Here is a 14,997-nt window from a genome sequence, read left to right as displayed (position 1 = left end):
CAGACAAAATACATTTTGTTCTCAAGCTTCCTATCATCGCCCAATCAGACCGACTCGCCAAACATTTCAAACATCTACCATCACATCTGTCCACAGGCCCACAAGAACCGAAAGCACTGATACACACACACGCACACACACACACGCACACACACACACACACACACACACACACACACACACACACACACACACACACACACACACACACACACACACACACACACACACACACACACACACACACACACACACACACACACACACACACACACACACAGGGGGAAGCACAAGAATAAGACTGTTAATTTGTGAGTAATTTTATTGGGTAAAACTAGTAACTTTACTATAGGTTTAGTGATTATGAAAAGCTGTACAAATGTGACTTTAGCAACATTATTTTGGGCGTTCGCTGCCAACCAACAAGAACAACCCCAATGAAAGAAACAAAAGAAAACGTTTTTTGATTAAATAATCTAAAAATTGCAGATACCATTTCCTGCATTAGCGGAAGAAGGTGGCCTGCCCCCCCCCCCCCCCCCCCCCCGCGTTTGGGCTCCTCGGACAGATCTGACTTGCTGTATAAACATGATAGCATTCCTCTGGCTGTCTAAAGAGAGCTGCTCTTACAAACGTATCATACAACCTTCAATTATCCCATCTAATTTAATAAGTTATCTCTTGTGAAATTATCTCAGCGGTGGCGTTTAACGCAGGCCTGCCGTCTGCAGCGTGGACAATGTTTCTACATGTAGATGCCTGTATATTGAAAACAAATAGTGTAAAGTAAAAAGATTGCGACAGGATGTGAGGGTCAGACCGGCGGCGTGCTGTAGCGGATCTCTGAGCTGAACTTCTCAGGAGTCTTAGGCAGCGGACGTTTATTCAGCATGCTGTGCTTCAAGATGACCTCCTCGTTGGCATAGATGGGGGTGTCCGTGTCATCCGAGTGGTACCCAGACTGATATCCGCTGGTCTGATTGGAAGCCTCAGACTCCAGGGACTCCTTACTCTTGCAGCGCAGCAGGTGACTGAGGAGGGCGGGGAGATTCCTTTTAAAGGTTATCCATCCAAAGTGAGTGACAGTAAGCTTAGTATGGGGGAGACTGAGTTTTTACCTAAAGTTAGGTGTAGTTGGCAGGTGCTGGCTCAAACTCTTCACCTCCTCTGGTGAGAAGCCCATGCCGCTGTCTGTGTGACCCTCCTGCAGAAGCACCACAAATCAAATCACCACGGTTGTCAACTTCAGGACAATCGTTTCCAGGTTATAAACTTGTTTATGTTTCAAAGTGTTTTACATGTTTTAGAACTACACTCTTCTCTACTTAATCATTTCATACCAAATATTTTAGTAAAAAACTCCTAAATTCTTTTATTCCCATACATTTTTGGAGTCTTTGCTTTCATTTTTCTTGTGTGTGTGGGGGGGGGGGGGGGGGGGGGGGGGGGGGTTGTTTATATGTGTAGCTTAAGGTGTCACAGTCAGCAGATGTCTCCTGCTGGCTTTTTGTTTTTGTGTGTGTGTGGGCGTAGGAGGAGCTGACGGAGCAGGATGCACACCTGAAACCGATGAGTGAGGCCAGTATTTAGGAAGCGGGATTCCAGGTTCTCATCGCCAGATCGTCACGTTCACCATCTGACTTCCGGGTGTCAGTCTGAGCACCGTCACCCAGGTCACATCGACCCATTAAGAACCTTCCCGCAGGTGGAGAGCCCACGGGAGAGTCTCATGCTCTACCTACTGAGCTGGCCGGGGGACATGAACCCTCTACCTTGAGAGTGAGAGTCTCATGCTCTACCTACTGAGCTGGCTGGGGGACATGAACCCTCTACCTTGAGAGTGAGAGTCTCATGCTCTACCTACTGAGCTGGCTGGGGGACATGAACCCTCTACCTTGAGAGTGAGAGTCTCATGCTCTACCTACTGAGCTGGCCGGGGGACATGAACCCTCTACCTAGAGAGTGAGAGTCTCATGCTCTACCTACTGAGCTCTGTCTAATCTCTCTTGTCCTCCCCTGTGCAGTCCCGGTGTGTGCCGCTCTGTCCTGCTGGGGAGATCGCTTCCCCGTGACGCTCACCTCCGCTTCCACGCCACTCTCCGAGGATTACCGCTCCACTGGAAAACTACTTAGTAAATTCTGTCCCAACTGACCGTCCTCGTCCTGTCGGCACTGGAATCCTCCACACCACCACATTTGACATTAAAGTGGCGGACGGCAGGAATCCAAAATGGAAATCAGATCCACATTATCTACATTCCTACATAACGTTGTGGTTTATTTGGTTGGTGTTAAGAGTTGTTTGGAGCAAATTAAATTGGCGTATATATTGTTCTAACTGAGGTCCTTTAGTATAATTCCACATGCAACATCACAATCATTTCAAATTAAGTGTGTTGTTTTTAGTTGTTGTCACAGCAATCACTCTGCACCCCCATGGTGACCCCCCCCCCCCCCCCTGTTTAAAAGTCGAAGGAAGAAATATACAACTTTAGTTGTTTCATGAAAGAGTTTGGTGCTGAGGGTCCAGAAACTCACCATGACGCTGCTCTGTACCAGAGGAATGTCTCCAAAAGTCTTCACGCTCAGAGGCCGACTGAACCTCTCAGCCTGCTGGGAGAGTCTGTATGAAGGAAACGAGCCAATGGAGCGTCACTGAAGCTGGAAGATTTAGACGTGGCAGCAGTTCCAGGTGGAGAGAGTCACACATACCCAAGGGATGATGGGTTGTCATAATGAAGCTGAGCCTCCAGAATCCCCCCACTGCTGTAGGGGCTTCTGGGGTTAGGGGTCACTGGACTAACCTCTGCTTCACCTGCTGTCAGTGGGATGTAGTCCTTCCCATCCTGATCATCAAAACATATTTAAGGATAACAGACACACTGCACATGCCACTGGACTGCTGTTGATTATAGAAAATGTATAATGGAGTATGTCTATCAAAACTCAAGCTAAATCAAGTCAAGTCCTTTGTTTGCCACAAACAATATTACAGTATAATGTGCCGTGTGTTTACCACTTTTGGAAAGGAGCACAATTGTAAAAGATGTCGTGGAGAATGTCGTGGTTTGTTCAGACCAGACCGAACCTGTTGTGCGCTGGCCTGTAGCAGGTTTCCCAGATGCTCCACGAGGTCAGCAAAAGTCGGTCTGTCAGTCGGACGATCCAGCCAGCAGTCCAACATGGTTTGATATCTGTGAACATCGCCATGGGTTTTAATCAAACTAAATATATTCTAAACAAAGAAAGATGCTTCAGAGGCTTTAATGTCACTACCTCCACATCACTGTGCAAATAAATAATTTTGAAAGAAGGAAATTATGCGAGCCAAACCTTTGTCCTCACTGCTCTATTCTGAATGAAAAACATTCCACAGTGAGTCAATAAACCCTTTTTTTTTTTTTTAAATCTTTAATATGTTTGTACTTGCTCTTTGATTCTATTTCAAGCACTTCATTTTCAACTATTACTGTATTTTCAAAAGGACTACATCAATGTGGAACGTTTAGATTAACTTAATTGTGAAATGGATCATAGTGGGAAGAGGAGGAGAGGAAGGAGGCAATCTGTAAAATGTGCCTATGCTTCATATAAAGTGCTCACATCTCAGTGGTGGCATATTCCGGTGGTCTCATCCTGGTGCCTTCCCGCAGCCTCCTGCAGAAAGACTCATCAATGCAAACACCCGGGTAGGGAGAGGCTCCTGCAGGACAAATGACAAAGTGGATGTGACAACTAAACAGACATCCCCATGTATGCTGGGTTGTGTGATCATGAGCAAGTTTACCCAGAGAAAAGATCTCCCAGAGAAGGACGCCAAAGGACCAAACATCACTTTGTGTGGTGTACACCCGGTCGAATATGGTCTCAGGAGCCATCCACTTCAAAGGGAGGCGAGCCTGGAGCAAAAAGACAAAGACAATGGAGTAAGTTTAGTACATGATCTTTTATACAAAGTAATGCCTCCGCATCATTTCAAGAACTCACATCTCCCTTGCGAACATAGTCTGGATCTTTGTAGACATCTCGGGCGAGGCCAAAGTCACAAATCTTTACCACGTTGTTGTCAGACAGCAGGATGTTTCTGGCTGCCAGGTCTCTGTGGATGCACTACAGATAAAACAGCGTCAAAGAGGAAACCTTTAGTTTCATCTACTAAATACACACAAGCAACTGTGTGAGCTCACCTTGCGAGAGGACAGAAACTCCATTCCTTTGGCCACCTGAAAGCTGTAACTTATCAGGTCTTCCATGATCAAATGATCATAATCTGAACTTTCTGGAATCATACATCATAAATCATAGTCAAAAATCTGAGTGGTACTGAAATGGTACAAAAACAAATTTCTTGGCAAAACAATGAACGCTGTATCAGAGTGGTTAGTTTTCAGCACCTTCCTGCATTTCCACAGTGCTGGCTGAAGCTGTGTCTGGAGTGCTGGAGCAGACCGCTGTCCCTGTGCAGATGTCAAGCTGAGCAATCGTCCCCAAACCAAGATCCCCCTCACTCACATCGTTCTCTGCAAGGGCCCAGCGCTGGCTGTCCACCCGTTTTCTCTGTTTAGCACAGTGCAATGAAAAAAACATTTTACATGAAAGAGAAAAGAAAAGAATGAGCTGTATGAACTGCAGTCTTAATGGGAGTGCTAGACTGCTCTGCTGTGAAATAATGTGTGCTTGGTACTGTGATTGGGCACAGCCCTGTGGCCTGGAGACACATCAAGGCACTGGCTGAGGGTCAGGATCCTGTCAATTACCTTGTAGGGGCTGTACTCTCCTCGCTTGCTCTTCAGGTAGCTGGAGAGATTTCCATGTTTACAATACTCAACAATCACCATCAGAGGCCCTGCAGAGAAACACAAAGAAGCCAAAGGTCAAAGATCAAAGTGATGACGAGCAGCTGACGGCTTTGCCTTACACTGCAGCAGATGACATGTGGAGGTCAAATAATGAAAAGGATGCATGCAAAATACTGCTGGTTGGTTAAAGGTATCATGTAAAAAAGAATTGGTATTTTTATCAGCATTGACCCTCAGGACAGTTGGTGTGGTTGTTACTGACCTCCAGGCTTCGTACACGCCCCCAGGAGGTTGACCACGTTGAGGTGGTGTCCAATGTGGATGAGAATTTTCAGCTCTGACATCAAAGCTCGATACTCACTCGATGTGGCTCCCTCTGGAGAACACAGGGAAACAGTGTGAACCCTGGTTGTTTGGAATGAAGGCTTTCATTAGATGAAACAAATAGGACAGCACACTCACCCTTAAGCATCTTGACCGCAACCGTGGTGCAGGTGGTGGCTTTCTCTATGCCGAAGGCAGCTGCTTCTACCACCTGACCGAACGCCCCCCGTCCCAGTGCTTCACCTTTAATGGAAACACTTTCTCAAAGACGTGCACCAAACACTTGCAAACGAAATGATGTTTTCTCGCTGTACCTCTATCAACACCACTTGTCATGTTAATGCACATTTTAATTTAAAACTGAGAATTATGATAACTTTAAAGATGTGATCACTCTATAAAGAGAAATGCGCTGGCCCTACAGTCACAATGATCTGAAAATTAATGTATCACAGAAAAGTAATTTTTAGGGATGTCCCGATCCGATCGGTAGACATCGGATTGGGGCCGATATTGGTGATTTGTGACTGATCGGGAATCAGCAAATCCAGCCGATCTCCCCGCCGATCTAAAAAAACCCCCCCAAAAAACCTTTTTCCCGTCAGCTGCAGTAAAGCGAGCCCCGTGTGCGACCTGCCGTAAACTGAGATGAGCAGCCTGAAGCCACTGAGAGGATCAACCAGCAGTCTGGAGGGAGTTTAAGGTTGATAACCAAACCAGTCCTGAGAGGTGGAGTACCAGAGCTTCACCACAGTCCTGAGAGGTGGAGCACCAGAGCTTCACCACAGTCCTGAGAGGTGGAGCACCAGAGCTTCACCACAGTCCTGAGAGGTGGAGCACCAGAGCTTCGTTTAACACAACTAATCTGATAAGACATCTAAAAAGTAAACATGCGGCGGAGTACGCTCAGGGGCCAGGGAGAAAAAATAAGATAGTTTTATCATGTGGATGTTCCTCAGTTTACAACAACAACTAAAGAAAAAAACTGCAGCGAAGCAGCAAACTCAGTGCAGCTTTAAAATAAAGGATTTTAAAATAAAGGCTCAGTCCCCACAGGGGAGCGATATGGTGAAGAAAAGAACCCAGAAGGTTCCTCTAGTTTGAAGGGAGACTGGGATGTTCTGAACAAGTTTTTGAGAGTACTATGTGCAGAGTACTTTTGTCAAACAGGTTTTACCACTCTGAAGTGGAATGACGTGTTTATAATTCACATTGAAATGTAAATGTTTTGTGACATTCAGGTCAAACCTCTCATACTGCTTTAAGGTAAACTGGAATTTAATACACAAAGAAGTTACTTTGGAGCCTAAGAGCTTTTATGTTTAAGATTTATTTATTCATTTTTATTATTGTATTTGCACTTTAAGGACTTATTTTCAACCCAACCAGCCAAAGACACTTTGAAGTGGAATTGGTTTTACTGAATACTGTTTATGTTGTAGTTTTTTATACTTTATATGTTAGTCAAACTGATTCTCTGGGTTTCTTTTTTATTTTGTTTTATTTGCCACAAAATGCAGGTGAAGTAGTTTAAGTTAAGATAAATAAGAGAAACAAGACTGCAGAGTGTAACTGGGTTTTTGTTGTTCTGACTGAATAAAGTTTAAATAAGTTCTTAAGTCATTCTGAGAAGAATTCTGATTCAACAAGTGAGTTTTACAATAAGTTCTAGGTAAACAAAGCTTCTGCCAATAGTGCTTTTAGCTTCAGACGTCTTAGTCGCTCCAAAAATACACTATTGAAAATATATGCGCAAAAACAATGTGAGTATCGGATCGGGAAAGTATCGGTATCGGCCGATACTCAATTCTGAAAAATCGGATCGGTATCAGGGGCAGAAAGTGTGATCGGGACATCCCTAGTAGTTTTGTGTGAAACATCACAAGAGGCTTTGCACACTTATTCATGCCCACTTCACAAGGACATTTTTGATCTTTGCTGCAGACTTTTCAGTGCATGTCGTCGTTTTGTCTACATCGATGTGCTGGATTCTTTTTTTCAGTGGCTGAAACCTTTAAAATTTAATTTGGGGTCAAATTGTTGTGTGAATGCAAAGGCATTCACATTATTGTTTTTCAAATCTTTATTATTATCATTCTGAGAGTTCTGTACGTTATTTGGCACGCTACAATCTTTTTTTTATTTATCTTTTTTTTTAATGGTATTTTCATGGTTCACAAAATTCTCCACGTAACATTTTTCCTTTAGCATTCATCTGTACATCACAGTTAAATCTCCACCCAACCTCCAAACCTGTATAAATAGATGAATGATTGGTCCTTCCACCATCTTATAATACACACTAACTAAAGTGTTACCACCAAATAACTTCTCTCCCTACAACAGGGAAACACGGGTGCAACTTGATGTTATTAAAGAATTAAAAGCAAAAACTTTGATCATGAAGTAAACCTGTCCAGAACATGAAAAAGGATTTGGGATTGCATATTTTTGTTGACCGTATATTCGCATAATCGTATCGTCATAATTTAGACTTCACTGAGAAAGAAGTTTTTCCTGCCTGTCTACCTGACAATCCAAATAAACCTGGACACTGGAAAGAACGCAAGAGGTGTGTTTCTGTGGAACGAGTCAGCGGGGCGTAGTTCCAACTTCAGCCTCTCAGTGACTCTTTTTTGGTTGTTGTTAGAAGTCACTACACGACCCGTCGTTAAATGTTTTTCTCAATGTTTTTTTCAACTTAGTTTTAAACTACCTGTTTAAAACTATTTCTAAACAACCAATTTCAAACTTTTTTAAACTACCAGTTTCATACTTTTTTTAAACTACCAGTTTCATACTTTTTTTAAACTACCAGTTTCATACTTTTTTTAAACTACCAGTTTCAAACTTTTTTCAAACTTTTTCTTAAACTTTCTTTTCAACTACCAGTTTTAAACCTTTTTTAAACTAGCAGTCTTTCAACTTTTTTTAAAATTTGTTTTAAACTACCAGATTCAGACTTTTTCAAACAACTAGTCTTCAAAGTGTCATGCTCATAGTGGCCATTGTCTCTCTCAATTAGTTGTCAGGTTCTATATAAATACTGAGTGAGTAGATGTAATCAATAAAAGGTTGCCATATTTTGCTAAAGATTTTCAAGGAACCCCGAAGGGAGAATCTGATCCTCTCAAGCTTGATGCAATTTAAGATTTCAAGTCGCCGTCTATCATGTGTAGGAGGGAGCGGCTGAATCCATTTAGGAGGACGAGCCTTCTGGCAAGTAGGGTTGTGAAGGCTAAGACCTGTTTTGATGCGTTAGGCATGTCACTGCTTCTTGGGACTCCGAGAAGGGCCGTGAGGGGGTCTGGATCGATCGTGCTCCCCAAGACGCTCCCAACTGTGTTAAATATCTGTGGCCAGAACACAGACAGCTTGGGGTGTGACCAGAGCATGTGTATGTGGTCTGCTGGTGATTGTTTACATCTGTTACATGACTCGGATCTATCAGGTACATTTTTGCCAGTTTTGCGTTGGTGTCGTGGCTCCTGAGCAGGATGTTACACGGGAGTAAGCAGTGCCTTGTACATATAGATGATGTGTGTACCAGGGCTATGGCAGAATTCCACTGCTCATCAGAAAGATCAGTCCAGAGGTCCTGGCTCCACACAGCTGGAAGGGTGTCCAGCCCAGTCTGAGTCACTGTGAATATCTTATCATATATAATAGAAATTACTTTCTTGCAGTCTGTCTTTAGAGATAGAAAGAAGTCTAGACTAGAGTTTGCTGGTTGGTTAAGGAATTGAGGGTACTGTTTCTGTAGGTTAAGGAATTGAGGGTACTGTTTCTGAACAAAGTGCCTCATCTGGAAGCAGCGAGGCCTGTGGGAGTTTGAGAAGCCAACTTTGGCAGCTAAATTCGAGACTTGAGGAGAAAACCCATCGATGTAGAGATTGTTAATGGAAATCAGGCCCTTCTCATGCCAATCACGAAATGTTGGGTCAGAGCAGGAAGGCAGGAAATTCTGATCCCCCATTGGTGTAGCTCACTTTGTACAGATTTAGAGTTCCAAAATAAGAGTTTATGGATAATACATGCTCAGTAATAATAGCGGAGGTTTGGCAGTGCCCGGCCGCCCTTTACCTTTGGGAGGTGGAGAATCTCCTCCATAATACGAGCTCTTTTATTGTGCCACAGGAATGAATTAATCAGTTTGTCAAGAGTGAGGAAAAAGATTGGAATTTGGTGAAAAATATACAGGAGTTGCGGAAGAGTGACGATTTTAATCAGGTTGACGAGTCCCATCAGGGAGAGGGGCAATGTGGCCCATCTCTTCAAGTCTTCTTTACAGCGCTCAACCACTGGATCTAAGGTTTTAGTAGTCAGCTCTGTAAAGGAAGTACTTATAAAAATTCCCAAGTATCCTGGGTTTTCTTAAAAGGAAAAGCGTCCTTTGGCAGAGCATTGGCTGGACTGTTAATGGGAAGACACTCACTTTTTTGGAGATTAAGCTTGTAACCTGAGATCTTTTTAAATCTCTCCATGATGTTCAGAATTACAAGGAGAGAGGTTCAGGGGTCCGAAATATAGAGCAGAAGGTCATCTGCATATAGTGACAGCTTGTGTGTTCGTCCTCTGTGCATAATGCCCCTAAATCTATCGTGGTTACGAAGCCAGATAGCCAGCCGTTCCATGGCAAGCACCAATAAAAGGGGGGATAAGGGCAGCCGTGCCTAGAACCCCGCCAGAGAGGAAATGTTTTTGATCGCATTCAATTAACATTACCTGAGGCGACTGGGGATGAGTAGAGTAATCAGAGCCAAGAAATAAAGTTACCACTAAGGCCAAATCTGTTGAGAGTGTAGAACATGTACCCCCATTCCACCCGGGGAAAATGCTTTTTTGGCGTCTAAAGAAAGAACAATTTCAGGAGGGTCTGTGGGGGGAGTGTAAATAATATTAAATAACCGCCTGGTGTTGAAAAAGGAGGGTCTCCCGCGTATAAAGCCGGACTGGTCCTGATGTTCATGGTCTGGTATCACTCTCTGGAGACGAGTGGCAAATACCTTAGCCATTATTTTAAAGTCCACATTAAGCAAAGATATCAGCCTATAGCTGTCACACAACAGTGGATCTTTATCTTTCTTTAATACAAGTGAGACTAAGGCTTTGGTGAGAGGAGGTGGACGTTTGCCTTTCTGTAGAGCTTCATTAAACAGTCTAACCAGAATTGGGATCAGCATAACAGAGAAGGTTTTGTAGAATTCAGAGGTGTACCCATCAGGACCAGGAGATGTACCCGTTTGTAGTGACCTAGTGGCTTCTGTCACCTCAGCTGTGGTCAGTGGTGCACCCACAGCCTTGAGGTTGTTAACGTCAATTTGAGGGAACGTGAGATCATCTAGGGGGTTGTGGCCATCCCAGTCCTGTGGAGAGGACTCAGAGGAATAGAGATTTGAGTAGAATTCAGAGAAAACATTGCAGATCTCCAGAGGATTCCTTTTAATTTCTCCCGTAAATGATTTATATTGGGGATTAATCTGGATGAGTGACTTGCGCGAGCTTGATATGTGAGTAATTTACCCGCTTTGTCTCCCTGTTCAAAGAAACCTTGTCTGGTGTGAAGCAGTTGCTGTTCCACTTGACTGGAGGATAACAAGTCATATTGTGATTGGAGGAGAAGCCGCTCCTTTTATCAGGCCGCCGATGCTTTTTTTTAAGTGTCGGATTTTAGTTGTCATTTTTGTCGGTTTAGTTTGTTGTGATTTCTTGAGATGGGAAACTACCCATCTTTAAACTTTTTAAAAACTTTTTCTTTAACTTTCTTTTAAACTACTTGTCTTTAAACGTTTTTAAGCAACCAGTCTAAACTTATTTAAAGTCTTTAAACTTTTTAAAACTTGTTAAACCCTTTTTCTAATCTACCAATTTGAAACTTTTTCTAAACTTTGTTTTAAACTACCAAATTAAAACGTTTTTAAACTACCAGTCTTTAAACTTTTGTAAACCTTCTTTAAACGCAGTTTTAAATGACCAGTTTCAAACTTTTTTTAAAGTTTTTCTTAAACTTTGTTTTAAATGACCAGTTTTTAACTTTTTTAAAATCTTTTCTTAAACTTGGTTTTAAAATGCCTATTTTTAACTTTTTTAAACTGCCCATCTTTAAACCTTTTTAAACTAGCAGTCTTTAAACTTTCTAAAGACGTTTTTAAACTTTTTCCCCTAATTTTTTAAACTTTGTTTTAAACTACCAATTTTAAACTTTGTTTACACAACCTGTCTTTAAACGTTTTACAACTAGCAGTCTTTAAACTTTACAGACATTTTTAAAACTTTTTTAAACTTTTAAACTACCAGATTCAGCCTTTTTTCCAATAACCAGTCTTCAAACTTTTTAAAAGTTTTGTAACACTTTTTTTTAAAACTTCTGCTCAAGCTTTGTTTTAACTACCAGTTTTAAATTAACCGTCTTTAAACTTTTTAAAACTAGCAGTCTTTAAACTTTACAAAGACATTTTTAAAACTTTTTATTTTTTTACATTTTCTTGAACTTTATTTTCAACCTTCAGTTTTAAACCTTGTTTAAAGTAGCAGTCTTTCAACCTTTTTAAAACTTGTATTAAACTTTGTTTAAACTACCAGATTCAGACTTTGTTAAACAACCAGTCAAACTCGTTTTTATGACTTCTTCTTAAACTTTGCTTTAAACTACCTGTTTTAAACCTTTTTTAAACAACCAGTCCAAACTTTTTGAAAACTTAAAAAAAAAAAAACTTTTACCAAAACTTTGTTTTAAAAACTTTGACCCAAACTTTGTTTTAAACTACCAGCCTAAACTTTTTTAAACTAGCTGTCTTTAAACTCATAATAAACTACAAGTTTTTAAACTCTTTTAAAATGACTATTCAATGTATTTTTCTTTTAACTAACTCTTTTAAAATGATCATTTCTATCAACTTTTTATGACCAGTCCAGCGAGAACTTTTTCTTAAACTCCAGACCACAGACAGGCTGGCAGGAAAAAGCCTTACAGTTTAGCTGCAGCATTCACATGTGCATTTTCTTCTGGAAATGCAGACCCTCTAGTTTTATTTGTATTTAAGGGCTTTGAAATAGTATTGGTAAGATGATAACCTCTCTGATAAAAGTGGATAACATTTGACCAAAGCTGTGGTCTTCAGTATTGACCTGAGACACAGTCACGGATCAACATCGTCATTCTTTTCAGATAATAACTATACAACAGGACAACCAGCCGTCATCAATGTGTGAAAAAAGATTCAAACTGGATCTGAGCAACACTTTAATGCCTGCTAATGAAAATCAAAAAAGTAGATTTCTAATGAAAATAGTTTCAAATGAAGCTTTTAGTACCAAATGAAGTTGTTTATACAACTTTGTTGTTCAAAAATTTCCAACCAGAAAAATATATTGACCTTATATATTATACTTATATTAAATATGTATTGAACTCATGGCACAGAGTTAGTGGAACATTTTAAATAATAGCATTTCTGACTCAGACACCACAGGGTTAAAGGTTTAGGAGAACACTTTATGGGATGTGTTCTAAACTCTTTGCAATAGACCGTCATTGCTTGTCTTCCTCCTCAGGGACAAAACACTGAGATGGGACTTGAAACACCAACGCACACGTCCATAAAGTGTGTCCTGACTCCGTGCACTGTTACCCTATCTCGCTGCATCAGCATGCGCTGGACTGATTTCTGTCTCACCAAGCTTCAGTCTGTCCCGAGGAAACTCCCACTTGTCGGCGTCGTATGTGAGCCTCTCACATTGCTCGTCCATGGGCATATCTTCTGAGTCAAGAATCATCGACAAGTAGCCAGTCTTCAGATCACCTCCATTTGGCTAAAGCAAGGATTCAAATATACATTTTCAACAGTGAAGCAGCTGTGAGTGTGAGTTCTCTGTTGGTCACTGTAACACTGCACTGAAATGTCGTCGTCCCCCCCCCCCCCCGGTAAAAGAGGCCCAGTCAGTTTTGTGGGCCGATGTGACTTATGAGAACAGAGTGGCCTCGTTGTTTCTGGATACAAAGGAGAGCCAGTCACTTCCAATCAATCATACAGGCCCACAGTAACGTGCAAACTTGTGCATGTGCGTGTGTTTTAATATTATTACTCATTATCTGACTGAAGTGAGGATTGAAGGGAGGATGAGGAGCTGCTTACTCTCTTTCTTCCACGGATGACAAAGACAACCAGTAACCAGAAGAACATAGCGATCACCACTGAGCCGATAGGAACGATCAGCTCCACGTTAGTTTTTTCCTCTGCACCTGGAAGACACACCAACAAACAATTAACATACCATTTGTATCATAAGACTGTATATAAGTACATTTCTCAAATATGTGTACTTCAATTGGGTATTTATGTTTCTTTTTACTTTCACTCCCTTTATTTGACCGCTGGTATCCAAACATTATGTTTTACTTCTCTATGAGGCTGCTTCAGACAGACTTGGAGAGGATAAGAGCAGCTGGAAACAACAGATATTGATATTGAAGCTGCGTGGTTGGACGACTTTGGAAGTGATAAAGGGAGACATATAATAAGTGAATGCCAAAGCTTTGTTTTTCTACTAATGCCAAAATAATAGAATTTAATTTAATTCATTATGTTTTATCTAAAGTCCGGCAATGCTATCTCCATTTTTGTATTTTAGAATAATAGTTCACTCAAAATGATGATAAAAGTTTAATCATCTGTTAACATTACCAACAGTGGCGGCTGGTCAATAGAGAGCAAACAAGTATGTTAATTAAAGAGTCTTAATAGGTGCTCCCTAGTCACTAGCTGTTTATAAGAACTCTAATGTTTCATCACTGGGGGCCTCTCTCAATCTGAAAGACAAGACTGTTGTAATGTGGTTTATAAATGCACTTACTTAAATGAAGTTAACATGGACTGAAATCAAATAATAATGAAGAGTCCCACCTAGGAAATGTATCACCAGCCGCCACTGAATACTTAATAAGCTGGTCCATTCATGCTGAAATAGTATTACAATAACGTCCACAATATTTGTCAACATGTGTAAATATCACGACCACCATGAAAAGGTGAAGATGCTTCAAAAACAGCACTCTATATCAAAAAAGCTTAAAGAAGCGTTTGCTCGAACCAAGAAATTAAACTTTTTTTTACACAAAATCCGAACTTTAGCAAAACAATAATAAATACTACTTTTGCCAAAAGCCAGCATATCTTTAAGTTTGTCTAAGACACAGTTATAATATCTCTGTTAGAAAACCTTTCAGTCAGTCAGACTAAGTCCTTCATCAGCATCAAGGTGAGACAAACCAAAATAAAGAGGAAATCTTAATGAACATTCAGGTTGTGGATCAATATAGAATAAACCCTCCAAGGAAAACCATGTTGATCTTATATGGAAGCTATCCCACCTACTTTTATAGAACATTCTAGAATTTGTTTATGATTGTACTTTCCTAAGAATGATGTTTTAACTCTGTCCTGATATTTTCATTTGTTGTTGCTATCTCATCACTGAATCCACCCCCATATTCTGTACATGTCCACACTTATAGGCACCGTGTGCATATTTTTCTATTATATTGTATTTTTATCTGCTTTTTTTAGTTCCTGCTATGTGTACTTCTTTCTCTGTACTATCCTGCTGTACCACTGCACATTTCTCCACATGCGAGATAAATAAAGGATATCTTATCTTATCTTATATCTTATCTTAAAACAGGCTGGAGGGTTTTGGCTGAAACATGTTGGAAAATAACACACAATACAACTTTAGCGATTAAAGGCAACCCTGGCAGTTATCCTGTTTTCATAATTTAGTCAGTTATTATTATTATATTCCTGTGGGCTCTCCACCTGCAGGAAGGTTCTTAATGGTGCAGTGTGATCTGGGTGACGGTGCTCAGACTGACACC

The 14,997-nt window shown here is 41.0% G+C and overlaps 1 protein-coding gene across 2 annotated transcripts in view; it reads right to left on the bottom strand.

Annotated features, from left to right (window-relative positions):
- Window positions 1-299: 299 nt before the first annotated feature.
- The window catches only part of kdr (kinase insert domain receptor (a type III receptor tyrosine kinase)), a 31,100-nt gene continuing 16,402 nt past the window's right edge, over window positions 300-14,997 (bottom strand). For both annotated transcript variants that reach the window (XM_080473779.1, XM_080473780.1), the window contains exons 16-30: window positions 13,259-13,365; window positions 12,800-12,935; window positions 5,262-5,366; window positions 5,062-5,175; window positions 4,758-4,846; window positions 4,395-4,557; window positions 4,188-4,279; window positions 3,988-4,110; window positions 3,788-3,899; window positions 3,604-3,703; window positions 3,089-3,194; window positions 2,713-2,846; window positions 2,539-2,623; window positions 1,119-1,204; window positions 300-1,031 (exon numbers count right to left, since the gene is read on the bottom strand). In XM_080473779.1, coding sequence (XP_080329905.1) covers window positions 815-1,031; window positions 1,119-1,204; window positions 2,539-2,623; window positions 2,713-2,846; window positions 3,089-3,194; window positions 3,604-3,703; window positions 3,788-3,899; window positions 3,988-4,110; window positions 4,188-4,279; window positions 4,395-4,557; window positions 4,758-4,846; window positions 5,062-5,175; window positions 5,262-5,366; window positions 12,800-12,935; window positions 13,259-13,365 — 1,769 coding nt within the window. In that variant the 3' untranslated portion in view covers window positions 300-814. The remainder of the gene's footprint in view (window positions 1,032-1,118; window positions 1,205-2,538; window positions 2,624-2,712; window positions 2,847-3,088; window positions 3,195-3,603; window positions 3,704-3,787; window positions 3,900-3,987; window positions 4,111-4,187; window positions 4,280-4,394; window positions 4,558-4,757; window positions 4,847-5,061; window positions 5,176-5,261; window positions 5,367-12,799; window positions 12,936-13,258; window positions 13,366-14,997) is intronic.

The sequence above is a fragment of the Lipophrys pholis genome (genome assembly GCF_963383615.2).
Source record: "Lipophrys pholis genome assembly, chromosome: 10".
Taxonomy (NCBI): domain Eukaryota; kingdom Metazoa; phylum Chordata; class Actinopteri; order Blenniiformes; family Blenniidae; genus Lipophrys; species Lipophrys pholis.
This window is presented reverse-complemented; position numbering and strand designations above follow the sequence as displayed.